Raw genomic sequence first — 15,687 nt, forward strand, 5'->3', positions numbered from 1 at the left:
ATGGCATCAATTGCAGAAGTTCAAGGCAGAACTGTAAAAGTATTAAAACTGTAATGGGTGCAGAATCTCACACCATCAATCTCCATTAACCACTCAGCTCAGTTAATTTTACTCCAACCAAGCCATTCACATACAGAGCCACATACATTGGGAATACAGAGACATTTCCTGAACATGGTGCAGCAGCATAGATCAGTTCATCTACACTTCAGTGCAGCTGATGAAAGAATTAGCTGTCAGCACCGTATCTGACGTTAAAGCACTTCAAACTGTACCATTAGTGTCTGCTTGGCTCAATTAGTAGCAGTCTTAATGCACAAGTCAGAAGGTTGGAGGCTCATTCCCCACTCCAGGGCTTCAGCATATAATCTCAGTCGACATTCCAGTGCAGTACCGATGCTGCGGTACATCAGAGTTGCCTTTCTTTGAATAATGCATTAAATCATCCTGTCATTCTGGTGATTTGAGTGGAGATTAAGCATCGTGCGAACAGTAGTCCAGGGCATCCAGGAATAAATTCCTCCCTTAATCTGCATCATTAAACACATGAACTGTCCATTTACCTCCTGACTATTTGTTGCATCATGCTCAGCACAAAATACCCAACATATTTGCATACGTAACAGACTTGAAAAGTAATGCGCTGTAAGCAAAGTATTTTGTCGTGATAAACCACTATATAAAAGGAAAAGTTATTTTCTGACCTCTTTACATCCAGGATTGTCGACCAATTCACAATTGCTGGCATGAAGCGGCTGTCCGGCATTGACTGGGTTCAACACCACTTTGTCTCCAATCACAACCTTAAGAATTAAAGACCATTTAAGGCACTGAATACATGTTTCTCTCATTGCTCCACAGCACTTACGTTATTAAATAATAAAGCTTAAATCAGGCTCTTCAGACACACAACTAGATCACCATATCAAAAAGAGATAACTGATTTACATGTTGCTGCTGAATCTCAAGTCTGGTTTATATTTCAATTTGCCCATTTTCTCCTCTCCGCCCCTGTAGATGTTAACCCCTTGTTTGAATACAGTTCTCAAGAGTTCATTGCCCTGTGTCACTTTGTCCAAGTGGCCATTATTCATGGTGAGATGTTAGTGTGTTGATAGGCTATTGGAAATGGCAACTTGACAACTAAGCATGACCCTCTTCTCCCATAAAGGCACAAGGGCTACTGACATCAATCAGGAGTGAGAACTCCTTTTATAAAGGGCACTCAGGATAAGTGTTGCACACTTATCACGATAATGCCCAGAGAGTGATCAGCTAGATGAGGAATCTAACCCAGAAACTTCCTGAACTGACCATTTGAGTTGGGAGGGGAAGAGAGCAAGCAGAGGATCTCACGACTGGTTGAAATATAGTTTATAGGTTCCATAAAAATTACAGCACAGGAGGCAGCCATTTGACTAGCTGGGCCCATCAGCTGGCTATTTGAAAGAGCAGCCCCACTTTTCATGCAAAACCCTGAACATTCCTCATCTTCAACTCCAACTCCCTTTTAAATTATTTATGGACTCAGCTTTCACCATCCTTTTAGATATTACTCAGTGAAAATAAATCTCATCTCCCTTCAGGTCTTTTGCCAATGATTTTGAATCTATGACTTTTAGTTACTGTCCCACTCGTCAGAGGGAATGCATTTTCTCCATTTATTCCATCAAAACCTCTCATCATCCTGAAAATGACAAGGTGACCATTCAACCTTCTCTATCGCAAGGACAGCAGTCCTAACTTCAAAGCTAAAGAGAAAGCATACAATGCAGCGAAGAGCAGTGGGAAACCAGGGGATTGGGAAGCCTACAAAGACCAACAGAGGACAACTAAAAAAGAAATAAGGAGGGAGAAGATTAAATATGAGGGTAAACTAGCCAGTAATATAAAAGATGATTAAAAGAGTGTTTTTAGATATATAAAGGGTAAGAGAGAGGCAAAAGTCGACATTGGGCTGCTGGAAAATGATGCTGGAGAAGTAGTAGTGGGGAATAAAGAAATGGCGGAGGAACTGAATAGGTACTTTGCATCAGTCTTCACGGTGGAAGACACGAGTAACATCCCCAAAGTTCAAGAGAGTCGGGGGGGGGCAGAGGTGGGTATGGTGGCCATTACCAAGGAGGTGGTGCTAGGAAAACTGAAAGGTCTGAAGGTGGATAAATAACCTGGACCAGGTGGATTACACCCCAGGAGATAGCTGAAGAGATAGTGGAGGCGTTAGTGGCGATCTTTCAGGAATCACTGGAGTCAGGGAGGGTCCCAGAGGACTGGAAAATCGCTAATGTAACGCCCCTGTTTAAGAAAGGAGTGAGGCAAAAGTTGGGAAATTACAAGCCGATTAGCCTGACCTCAGTCATTGGTAAGATTTTAGAGTCCATTATTAAGGATGAGATTTCAGAATACTTGGGAGTGCATGGTAAAATAGGGCAAAGTCAGCATGGTTTCATCAAGGGGAGGTTATGCCTGACAAATCTGTTAGAATTCTTTGAGGAGGTAACAAGTAGGTTAGACAAAGGAGAGCCAATGGATGTTATCTACTTGGACTTCCAGAAGGCCTTTGACAAGGTGCCGCACAGGAGGCTGCTCAGTAAGATAAGAGCCCATGGTATTAGAGGCAAGGTACTAGCATGAATAGAAGATTGGCTGTCTGGCAGGAGGCAGAGAGAGGGGATAGGGGGTCCTTCTCAGGATGGTGGCCGGTGACTAGTGGAGTTCCGCAGGGGTCAGTGTTGGGACCACAACTTTTCACTTTATACATTAATGATCTAGATGAAGGAACTGAGGGCATTCTGGCTAAGTTTGCAGATGATACAAAGATAGGTGGAGGGACAGGTAGTATTGAGGAGGCAGGGAGGCTGCAGAAGTATATGGACAGATTAGGAGAATGGGCAAAGAAGTGGCAGATGGAATAGAACGTGGGGAAGTGTGAGGTCATGCACTTTGGTAGGAAGAATAGAGGCATAGACTATTTTCTAAATGGGGAGTGAATTCAGAAATCTGGAGTGCAAAGGGACTTGGGAGTCCTAGTCCAGGATTCTCTTAAGGTTAACTTGCAGGTTGAGTCGGTAGTTAGGAAGGCAAATGCAATGTTGGCATTTATTTCGAGAGGACTAGAATATAAAAGCAGGGATGTGCTGCTGAGGCTTTATAAGGCTCTGGTCAGACCACATTTAGAATATTGTGAGCAATTTTGGGCCCCGTATCTCAGGAAGGATGTGCTGGCCCTGGAGAGGGTCCAGAGGAGGTTCATGAGAACGATCCCAGGAACTAAAGGCTTAACATATGAGAAACGTTTGAGGACTCTGGGTCTATACTCGATGGAGTTTAGAAGGATGAAGGGGGATCTGATTGAAACTTACAGAATACTGAAAGGCCTGGATAGAGTGGACGTGGGGAAGATGTTTCTACCATTGGGGAGAGACTAGGACCTGAAGGCATAGCCTCAGAGTAAAGGGAAGACCTTTTAGAACAGAGATGAGGAGAAACTTCTTTAGCCAGAGAGTGGTGAATCTATGGAATTCATTGCCACAGAAGGCTGTGGAGGCCAGGTCATTGAGTGTATTTAAGACTGAGATAGATAGGTCTTGATTGGTAAGGGAATCAAAGGTTATGGGGAGAAGGCAGGAGAATGGGGTTGAGAAACCTATCAGCCATGATTGAATGGCGGAGCAGACTCGATGGGCCGAATGGCCTAATTTCTGCTCCTATGTCTTATGGTCTTATTTATGGTCTTTTCCAAAAGAAGTCCCTCATCCTTGGTAACACCCGTTATAATACCTTTGTATCCCAACGCTTCTGCATCTTGACTTAAGTGTGGTACCCAGAATTGTCCACAATACTCAATAAGTATTGATCAGTAAGTTTGCGGATGACACGAAAATTGGTGGGGTGGTAAATAGCGAGGAGAATAGCCTTAGATTACAGGAGGATAAAGACAGGCTGGTCAGATGGGCTGATCAATGGCAAATTGAATTTAATTCAGGTAAGTGTGATGTGATGCACTTCAGCAGTGCAAACAAGGCACGGGAATGCACAATGAATGGTAGGGCCCTTGGAAGTACCGAGGATCAGAGGGACCTTGGTCTGCACATCCACCGGTCCCTTAAGGTAACGGGGCAGGTAGATAAGGTGGTTAAGAAGGCATATGGGATACTTGCTTTTATTAGCCAAGGCATACGGTATAAGATCAGGGAGGTAATGTTGGATAAAAACAAAAAACTGCGGATGTTGGAAATCCAAAACAAAAACAGAATTACCTGGAAAAACTCAGCAGGTCTGGCAGCATCGGCGGAGAAGAAAAGAGTTGACGTTTCAAGTCCTCATGACGGGTCATGAGGACTCGAAACGTCAACTCTTTTCTTCTCCGCCGATGCTGCCAGACCTGCTGAGTTTTTCCAGGTAATTCAGGTTATGCTGGAACTAGATAAAACGCTGGTTAGGCCACAGCTGGAGTATTGCGTGCAGTTCTAGAATCCACATTATAGGAAGGATGTGATTGCACTAGAGAGAGTGCAGAAGAGATTTACCAGGATGTTGCCTGGGCTGGAGAGTTTTAGTTATGAGGAGAGATTGGATAGGCTGGGGTTATTTTCCCTGGAGCAGAGGAGGTTGAGGGGAGACGTGATTGAGGTGTATAAAATTATGAGGGGCATAGATATTTTTGGTTTCCCCCTCTCTGCCAAATTAGTTTTAACCCCGATACTAGTTAATCTCTCAGTGAGAGCACTGGTACCAGTTCAGTGCAACCATTTTGTACAGGTGCCCTCTCCCCCCAGAGTCATTCCCAATTCCACAAGAATATGAAACCCTCTCTCCTGGTCCATTTTGCCAGCCACACATTTACTTGCACTATCTTACTGCTTCTATGCTCACATGTCACTGGGGCTTGTCCTCAGGTTATGACTTTTAAGGTCTACTTTTTAAAAAAAAATCTTCTTTCTAGCTTCTGCCCCTAACTATTGAATTTCCTATGATTATAGCAGTTTAACTTTTTCTTCTAAGTGCAAGCACATCTCTGGTGGTGCCAACCTTCTGCATTCGTCCAAAGGAGACATCACGCTCCCCATATTCCAAACTGAGAACTGATCAATGAGTAACACTGGCTTGGGGGATTCCTGCATTACCTGTGTCTTCCTCCTACTGTGTCTAGTGGACACCCATCTCCTCATCTCTTGCACTCTCTGTAGCTGTGGGATGACCACCTCCTGGAACTGATATTTAGAGAAACTCTCAGGCTATCTGCAGTGATCCCAGCCACTCCTCTGACTCTGAAACCAGGAGCTTGGGCTCGAACAACTGGCAGCAGTTGTTGCACACACAAAGTGCCCTGGAGTTCCCACATGGAACAGGATGCACATGCAGTGGGTGCCCGCTAATCTGCCGTCGTAGTCAAGCCACTGACCTCTAAACCATTGAGACCCTGAATATTAACTACTTGGCACTGCATTTCAAAAATCTAAGGAACTGATGCTCAAAACACTGACCTACAGCTCCAAGAAATTGACCTTTGAAAGACTGAGAAACTAAAATTATAAACAGTTAACTAAAGGCGCTGGAAATTTGTTTAGTCTAAAACACAATGGAAAACTAGCATCAATAAAAAATGAACAACTTATTCAAACAAATTAATAAAGTAACATTTCGCTGTTATCCACCATCCATCCATTCCATCTGTGGCACTGACATTACCTTTGAGCTTCTTTCTCAGTGTTTTGTTTCAGCTCAAGCTCTGACCATCACTCTGTCTTTGCCCTTACTCTGAATGAGGGTTACTATCTTACCAATCACCAATACTTTCTCAAAGTCAACTATGGATGGACAATAAATGCTGGCTGTTCTAGTGACACTCAGATCCCAAAAATGAATTCAAAAGATTGTAGCAATGTCATGAGCAGACAACAGAAATGTCTCCACATTGCATAATTGTTCCTACATCCGCTCCTATTTCTCATCTACGTGCTGCCCTGTCCTACCTCACCACCCACCCCTCCTGACTCTTCCACTGTTGCTAAATTATTAGACTGCTTGTCTGGCATCCAGTACTGCTTGTGCAAACATTTCTTCCAATTAAATATTGGAAAGACTGAAGCCATTGCTTTCAATCCCTGCTCCCAACACATTTCTCCAGCTACCGACTCCATCCCTCTCCCTGGAAACAGTCTGAGATTAAACCAGACTGTTCACAACCTTGGTGTCACATTTGATCCAGAGATGAGCTTCCCAATCTCATATTAGTGCCATCACTACAGCCACCCATTTTAACCTTCGTAACGTCACCCGACTTCACCTCATCTCAGCTCAGCCCAATTGCTGAAACTCTCATCCATGCCTTGATTACCTCTAGACTCAACTATTCCAATACTTTCCTGACTGGTCTCCCACATTATAGGCTCCATAAACTTGAGGACATCCAAATCTCTGCTGCTTGTGTCTTAATTCTGAGCAAGTCTGTACCCCTATAACCGTCGACCTGCATCGTCTCCTAGTCAAACAACATCTTGGCTTAAAAATTCTCATCCTGGTTTTCAAATCTCCGCATGACCTCACTCCTCCCTGCCTCTGCAATCTCTTGCAGCCCTACAACCCTCCGAGATACCTGTGCTCCTCTAATTCTGGCCTCTTCTGCATTGCTGATTTTAATCACTCCAGCACTGGCGGTGTTGCCTTGAGATGTCTTGGCCCCAAGCCCTGGAATTCCCTCCGTAAACCTCTCATATTCTCTACCTCTCTTTGTCCCTTTAAGACATTCCTTAAAACCTACTCCTTTGACCAAACTTTAGGTCATCTGACCTAATATCTCCTTATGTGGCTCAGTGTCATACTTGGTCATACCTGTTTGTCCTGTGAAGTCCCTTGGGATGCTTCATTACATTAAAGTTGCTATATCAATAAGTTGCTTTTGTCAAAATCATCTTATTCCTTAGTGGTTTAACCCAGTGTCATTCGCCATTCCACCCCAAGTAACCCAAGTCTTACTTCACTTACACTGTCACCTATGGACCGCAGCTTGTAGAATGGTTGTATGTAAAACCAGGAGCCTTCATTGCCAGCAGCATCCAGTGTGACCCTCATGGCATTCTTCTCCAACAGTGCTGGCAGTCTCTTGTTTACAGTCAGGTATTTATTGCTTTTCAGATGCAGCAGCTACAGAGTCATGAGATCATGTTAGTCACCAGGGGTAATGTGCGCATGTAGACATCTACCTACACACACACACACATAATAAATATATTGATGCAAAACAGTGTAACATGATGTCGCTCCAAATCAGTGTGCACTTTGGAAAGGGGGAAGGAAGTTAGGCTTATAAGAAAAATAAGATCCTGATGGGGTGTTGACAGGGTCAACGTGGAAAGGATGTTTCCTCTTGTGGACAAATCTAGTACAAGGGGACAATGTTTAAAAATAAAGGGTCGTCTATTTAGGATAGAGGGGAGGGGAAATTTTCTCTGAGGATTGGGTGCCTTTGGAACTCTTCCTCAAAAGGCAATAGAAGCAGGATCTTTGAATATTTTTTTAAGGCAGAGGTAGATAGATTCTTGATAAGCTGGGTGGGGGGGCAGGCGGTGAAAGGCTATTGGGGGTAGGCAGGAATGAGGAGTTAAGGTTACAAGCAGATCAGACATGATCTTATTGAATGGCAGAGCAGGTGCTAGGGGCCGAGTGGCCTACTCCTGCTCCTCGTATGTTCTCCAAATGTACATTTTTGAAACCAATTCCACATCACTATGGTGATTACATTTAATGCTCCACTGCCACAGTGCTGACAACAGCAGCATTGCCACGTGAATCAGAATAAGCATGTGCCTCTGATGTATTAAAATTGCAGTTCAAGGTACCAGAGGAAGCAAACGTAGATGTCAAATGATGGCGTCTGGCCAAGGTATTCCTTGTGCAGGCTGGAGACTGGTCAGCACACAGAGGCCAACAGCATGGGTGCTTGGCCTGCAGAGACCTGGTCATAGGCTGTCGACGCTTAGACAATTGGAGCTTTCAAGATTGAGATGGACAGATTTTTGTTGTCCAAGGATACCATGAGAACGTCAAAAAGGTGGGTAAATGGAGCGGTGCTACAGATCACCTATGACCGGATCAAATGGCAGAGCAGGTTGGAAGGGCTGAATGGCTTTCTCTTGTTTCAGTGTCGATGAGGGGTGGCAAAACTAAAATCGCAACTTCTGCACATGACACAAACCCAGTTACTCTCTTTCTGACAAGTGTCAGCAATCCATTAAAATAAAAAGAAAAGGCTAACAGAATCGCTTCTTTCTGAAATAGACCTGAACAATACAAGAGCGCACTAACCACAATAGCAGAGCTCAACTTTTTTGTGTGTAGAAAGAATTGACTTTTTTCAAGAGGTCTGCTTGTTCAGGATGTGTATTAATTATTAGCACCAATCGCCCTGTATGGCTGTGACAAACCAAGTGTAATATGCTGCATGTAATTAGAAGCCAAACTTGGAACTGTTTTAATATATGTGCTATACTGTTACACATTTTAAAGGTTTCATATATTTTCTATTTAAAGCATTTAATTTTAGGAGAATGCATTTTGATTGCCACCTACCATATTTAAGTTATCTATAAACATGAGCTCCAGGATGAAGTACTTTGAATTTTATAGCATACCCTAGACTTTAAACTTATTTTCTATTTAAGTGCAGGACATTTTCAACATGGAATCAAATGGAACTTTCAACCCCGCTCCTCACGTCCTTCACTTCAGGGCCATGTCCAAACCTGTTCCCATCAGCCCAATTACTTATGTGCACATTGAACTTTTTAAAAAGACACATGTCTCTCAAGAAGGACATACAAGCAAAAGCTGGCCAAGACTGTAAAGTAACCTCTTTCCGGAAAATTCCTATGTGGATTATACTTGACCAACCAGTCTAGAGGGGCCCTGGAATGTAGCACCTTACAAAGTTTCAAGGCCCACTTCAGACAGACACTTATAAGGTATTGGTGCAATACAAAAAACTGAACTGTAATCTCCTGTGGTTGCAGTGACAATGGAGACTGATTACCATCACAGCAGAAACCATCTCCTGTTGAGGTATGTCTCAGAATGTGGACATAACCTGAGTTGAAAGGAAGCAGATTCTGAGCGAAAGGCATGTTTGTTTTATTCCCTTCCAGACAAGAAAAAGAGGTTAAAAAGCCAGCTGCAAACCAGGTCAGGGTGTTCTAGTTCTGGGGTGCTAGTGTGTGCGCTGTGAAGGTCACAGGAGAACAACAACCATGTATCCCTGCAGCTTGCAGGTAAAAGTTTCTCTCTCCTCTCACTCGGTTGCTGGGGGCAAATCAACAAAGCCACACAAAAAAGAAACAGGGCAATGCCTTCAGCTAACCTGCAGAAAAATCATCTCCAAACCGACATGTGGTGATATTCGCTGATGATTGCACAATGTTCAGCACCATTCACGACTCCTCAGATACTGAAGCAGTCCATGTCCAAATGCAGCAAAACCTGGACAATATCCAAGCTTGGGCTGACAAGTGGCAAGTAACATTCGCACCATACAAGTGTCAGGCATTGACCATCTCCAACAAGAGAGAATCCAACCACCTCCACCTGATGTCCAATGGCATTACCATCACTGAATCCCCCACTACTATCATCCTAGGGGTTACCATTGACCAGAAACTGAACTGGACTAGCCATATAAATACTGTGGCTACAAGGGCAGGTCAGAGGCTAGGAATCGTGCAATGAGTAACTCGCCTCCTGACTCCCCAAAGCCTGTCCACCATCAACAAGGCATAAGTCACAAATGTGATGGAATATTCCCCACTTACCTGGATGAGTGCAGCTCCTGCAACACTCAAGAAGCTGAACATTGTCCAGGACAAAGCAGTCCGCTTGATTGGCATCACATCCACAAACATTCACTCCCTCCATCACCAACACACAATAGCAGCAGAGTATACCATCTATAAGGTGCATTGCAGGAATTCACCAAGGCTCCTTCAACAGCACCTTTCTAACCCACGACCACTACCACCTAGAAGGGCAAGGGCAGCAGGTCACCCCTCCAAGTCACTCTCTATCCCGAATTGGAACTATATCGCCGTTCCTTCACTGTCGCTGGGTCAAAACCCTGGAATTCCCTTCCTAACAGCAGTGTGATGTACCTACACCAGATGGACTGCAGCTGTTCAAGAAGGCAGCTCATCACCACCTCCTCTAGGGCAACTAGGGATGGGCAATAAATGCTGGTCCAGCCAGCGAAGCCCACAACCCGTGAATGAATTTTTTTTTAAATTAGCTCCTTCTAAAACATACATACATTTGGACTAGGAAAAGGTACTCACCAAGGGAAGGGGCCCTTATCAAATTAACCTTGCTGCAACCAACTGAGGGGGATGAAATAAGAAGGGAGACCAGTTCATCCCCCCTCACCCAAGAGCATAACAATTAAGGGACCTCGCTCACTGGTCGTAACAATGTGAAAATGTCATAAAGGAAATAGGAGTGAGCCGAGGGGGTGGGGTGCATGAGAGGAGGGTAACGCGTGAGAGAGATTTCACTCAAGTATACATAAATGACTGACTGGTATATGACAGGGATAGTAACCAAGAGCATGAGATAGCGAGAGCAATAGAGCTTTTTTACTCTGCTCCATCATATACATGGAAGTTCTTTACACCAAGTCAATCATTTATATGCTTCTGAGGGAACTCTCTATAAAGAGGCTTTTCTAGGGTGACTTCTGACGAAGGATTCCTTGCCAAGCCTTTTTTTTTAGGCAGCATTTACAACACAATGTGGTATCAGGTGAAAAGTAGTTGCACTTGGTGGCCCCATTGCAGCTTAAATCCAGGGTCAGGAGTCGTACCCGATTCCCAGTATGAATCGTGATTTGCTGCAGAGTCCAATTTGGCATTTACACGACGGGTTTGAGACAAAGTGAAATTATGTCCCTCCATCACTATAGCTGCCATCTAAATGCAGACTTAAATGCTGATTAAACACTTTCATAAAAATGCACACAGTCACCAATTGAGCTTCAACAATTCCCACATGATACTTCAGATTCTGTTGAAAGTTTTAATGTTTCAGATGTATTCCCCCTTTCCCCTTTCAAATTTGAGCAGCCTTCAGTTTTTTCCGGTATTTTGTTTCAGATCCCCACAATGTTGCTCACTTTAATCCACTACTTTAAATGTAGCTATCATGTGTAAAATAGTCTGCAAAATTACTACCATTTTAAAAGCTACACCCACGAAACAATGCAACCTTACCCATCAGGCATTAGGATTGACATTGTTATTCTGTACCACACTTGCCTGAATAACATTGCCGTATTGAATAATCGTTCCAAGTAGCTTCCTGTTTTCAGATTCGTTTTGCTTCTTTTCCAGGTCTGAAGCGTGCTGTGGAGAGAGTTTGGAAACATCAGTACCATCTCTGGTCTTCAATTTAGCACAACAGCACACTTTACTTCTACACACTAGACAATGATTTGCCTGTTACAATAGCCCATCACATAACAACAGTTTCAGGCAGAAGGTCCTTCGGTTCATCTAGCCCTAACCACAAGTATTCTCTCTCCTCTGTGCCCTGGGCCAATACTTAATCTTCACCCACCAACTCTAAAACAGATTATCTGGTTATCAACACTTGTGGGAGCTTGCTGTGCACAAATTAGCTGCTCCATTTCCAACATTACCACAGTGACCAATCTTCAAAAGCACTTCATTGGCAGTATAGCACTGTAGCACTGTGTAATGTCCTGGGGTCACAAAGCTCGATGTAAATGCAAATTCATTCCTTATATCCAGTTTTAAAGTTTGCTTTTTAAAACATGATTATAGTGCACTGCATTTTCACGGGGTGGTCAGAACCAGATTTAGGTAGGCAAATATCAAAACTTAGTTTCAATGTGAAGCAACCATTCATTTTGGGAAATAGACGTATTCAAACCCAGTGTTCAATATTCGTGGAGTCAAGATACCCCAAACCAATGTACAGTAACCATTTCCCACACCATAAAAACTGTGTCATATCCAGAGAGTAACTCAGTCAAAGGGCAACAAGTTGCACATAAACAAGCCATCAATGGCACAATGGCCTCCGAATAAAAGGTCTTGCATTTATATAGTAGCTATCAGGACCGCCTGGTGTCTGAAAGCACTTTGTAGCCAATGTCACTGGCTGCCGTGTTTCCTAAATTGCAACAATTTGCACACAGGAAACGTTCACTAACAACAATGTAATAATGACCAGATAATCTGTTTTTGTGATACTGATTGAGAAATAAATATTGGTCAGGACACCAGGGATAGCTCTCCTGCTCCTCTTCAAAATAGTGCCATGGCTTCTTTTATGTCCAACTTGAGAGGGAAGACAAGGCCTTGGTTTAACATTTCAACTGAAAGACTACACCTCTAACGGTGCAGCGTTCCCTCAGAATTGCACTGAGTGTGAGCCTTGATTTTTGCATTCAAGCCCTGGACTGGGACATGAACCCTGACCTCTGACTCATAACCCTCTGACTCAGAGGTGCGAGTGCGACCCACTGAGCCTCAGCTGACACAAGGCAGATGCCAACATTTGGGGGAAGGCTTGAGTGCAGGAATTAACATTCAAATCCAGCAAGAACATCGTGGAGAAGTTGCATCAAAACACAACTTCTGGTTTGTGCAGTGTCAAAATTTTTAAAAGCTGAAAAAAAGTCAGAGCACTAATGGTTTCCATTTCTTTTAGAGATGTGTGTGTGTGTAATTGACTATTCTGTGTGCAGTTTTTTTTCAAAAAGAAAAGGATTTTTTATTTTATTTTAAACTGACCAGCTCTAAGAAACATTTACATAGTTTGAAGTTTGCTCTCTGGAGACTCAACGCTTCTCACTGAAAATCAGCAGTCATGTGACCTTTGGAAAACTGGTAGCTTTCAGTGTCTGAACTAATTAGGCAAGAGAAGAGAAAGCAAACCTTGCATTTCTATTAAGCCTTTCATTGCTCAGGACACCCAAAGCGCATTACATGCAATGAAGCACTTGTGACATGTAGTCACTGCTGCATTTTTCAGGAGACAGCTAACTTGCACACAGCGTGGTCTAACAAACAGCAATGTGATAATGACCAGATAATCTTAGTTTTAGTGTTAATAGAAACAGAAAATGCTGGAAAAACTCAGCAGGTCTGGCAGCATCTGCAGACAGAAACAGATTTAACGTTTCAAATTCATATGACTCTTCTTCAGAGCTTAGTTTTAGTGATGTTGGTTGAAGGATAAATATTAGCCAGGGCACCAGGAGAACTCCTCCGCTTTTCTATTAGTGACATGCAAACTTCTACATCCATCCACGCAACAGGAGGGATTTGCTAATCAAAATGTGTCGTCTGATGACAGCCGAGTACTTGGTATTGAACAGAAGTGTCAATCTAGATCAAGTGCTCAAGTCTCTGGATTGGGGCTTGAACTACTTTTGGATTCAGAAGTGCGGGAGTTTCCGCTGAGCCAAGACTTGTTGGTTGATTATTAGTTTTCCACTTGTGACTGTGTTCTCTCCTTGGTCTATCATTACATCCACAATTCACATTTGTTTGCTACTGAAGTTAGCTCAGTGTTGAGTAGCAAGGGAAAGTGGTGATAGGAACCATGTTGAAGGTGTCAAAAATCCCTTCACATTGGTTCCTGTTGTGGCTGCTGACATGGGAATGTATTCTCTTTCTGCATAGCCACTTCAATATTGTTTATTACAGGCATGAGAACTGCCTTCAACTTTCCCCTTATTAAAGCGTAAACCCAGCGCAAAGCTGCACCAGATGTAGCGGAAATCTAGACCAATACAGTTGGCAGCAAACGCAAAACAGGATGCAACAGAGCATCTATTAATATATTCAAAGGTTTGCATGTTGCACACACTTCCTGTAAAAAATCATAATTTAGTACGTCCTCTGGCTCACCATGAGCAATGCCACAGGGGACTCCCCTAGTATATAATATTTTAAAAATTCTTGCGCAGGTCATGGGCATCGCTAGCTTGGCCAGCATTAATGCCCATCTCTAATTGCCCTCGAGAAGGGGGTGGTAAGCTGCCGCCTTGAACCGCTTCAGTCCACGTGGTGTAGCTATACATGTTAAGGATGGAGTTCGACGATTTTGACCCACTGACAGTGAAAAACAGCAATATAATTCCAAGTCAGGATGGTGAGAGACTTGGAGGGGGGGCTTGCAGGTGGTGGTGTCCCTATGCATCTGCTACCCTCGTCCTTCTAGGTGGTAGAGGTCGTAGATTTGGAAGGTGCTGTCGAAGGAGCCTTGCTGAGTTGCTGCAGTGCGTCTTGTAGATGGCCTATACTGCTGCCACTTGGTGTCAGTGGTGGAGGGAGTGTATGTTTAAGGTGGTGGGTGGGATGCAAATCAAGCGGGCTGCTTTGTCCTGGATGGTGTCAAGCTTGAGTGTTGTTGAGCTGCACTCATCCAGACAAGTGGAGAGTATCCCAACACAGTCCTGACTTGTGCCTTGTAGATAGTGGACATGCTTCGCGGAGTCAGGAAGTGAGTTACCCGCCACAGGATTCCTAGCCTCTGACCTGCTCTTGTAGCCGCAGTACTTATTTGGTTGGTCCAGTTCAGTTTCTGGTCAATGGTAACTCCCAGGATGTTGATAGTGGGGAATTCAGCAATGGAAATGTCATTGAATGTCAATGTTGAATTCTCTCTTGTTTAGGATGATCATTGTCCAGCACTTATCTGGCGCAAATGTAACTTATCAGCTCAAGTCTGAATGCTGTCCAGGTCTTGATGTATACGGACATGGGCTGCTTCAGTATCTGAGTCGTGAATGGTGCTGAATATTGCGCAATGATAACAAACATCCACACTTCTGACCTCATGATGGAGGGAAGGCCATTGATGAAGCAGCTGAATACAGTTGGGCCCAGGACACTACCCTGAGGGACTCCTGAAGTGATGTACCGGGACTGAAATTATTTAACTTCAGCAGCTACAACCATCTTCCTTTGTGCTAGATATGACTCCAACCAGTGGAGTCTTCCCTGAATCCTATTGACTCCTGTTTTGCTAGGGCTCCTTGATGCCACACTTAGTCAAACGCTGCCTTGATGTCAAGGACAGTCACTCCCATCTTCCCTCGAGTCCAGTTCTTTCGTCCACATTTGTACATAGACTGTGATGAGGTCAGGAGATGAGTGACCCTGGCAGAACCCAAACTGAGCCTCAGTAAGCAGGTTATTGCTAAGCAAGTGCCGGTTGATAGCACTGTTGATGACCCCTTTCATTACTTTACTGATCGAGAGCGGGCTGATGGGGCGGTAATTGGCCGGGTTGGATTTGTCCTGCTTTTTGTGGCCAAGACATACCTGGGCAATTGTCCACTTTACCACGTACATGCCAGTGTTGTAGCTGTACTGGAACAGCTTGGCTTGGGGCACGGCTGGTTCTGGGGCACAAGTCTTCAGCACTATTGCTGGAATGTTGCAAGGGCCCATAGCCTTTGCAGTATCTAGTGCTTTAAGCCATTTTTTTCATATCACGTGGAGTGAATCAAATTGGCTGAAGACTGGCATCTGTAATGCTGGCTGCCTCAGGTGGTGGCTGAGATGCACCATCCACAGCACTTCTGGCTGAAAATGATTGTAAGTGCTTCAATGATCTGATGTACCGGGCTCCCTCATCATTGAGGATGGGAATGCTTGTGGAGCCTCCTTC

At 43.9% G+C, this 15,687-nt stretch overlaps 1 protein-coding gene across 1 annotated transcript in view; it reads right to left on the reverse strand.

Moving 5' to 3' along the window:
• Positions 1–15,687, reverse strand: part of itpr1b (inositol 1,4,5-trisphosphate receptor, type 1b) — a 490,770-nt gene that overhangs the window by 339,154 nt on the left and 135,929 nt on the right. Inside the window, exons 5-7 of the mRNA XM_078543785.1 lie at positions 11,295–11,381; positions 6,988–7,146; positions 705–803 (exon numbers count right to left, since the gene is read on the reverse strand). Of these exons, the coding sequence (XP_078399911.1) occupies positions 705–803; positions 6,988–7,146; positions 11,295–11,381 (345 nt within the window). The remainder of the gene's footprint in view (positions 1–704; positions 804–6,987; positions 7,147–11,294; positions 11,382–15,687) is intronic.

Source organism: Cetorhinus maximus, chromosome 6 (genome assembly GCF_964194155.1).
Source record: "Cetorhinus maximus chromosome 6, sCetMax3.hap1.1, whole genome shotgun sequence".
Taxonomy (NCBI): Eukaryota; Metazoa; Chordata; class Chondrichthyes; order Lamniformes; family Cetorhinidae; genus Cetorhinus; species Cetorhinus maximus.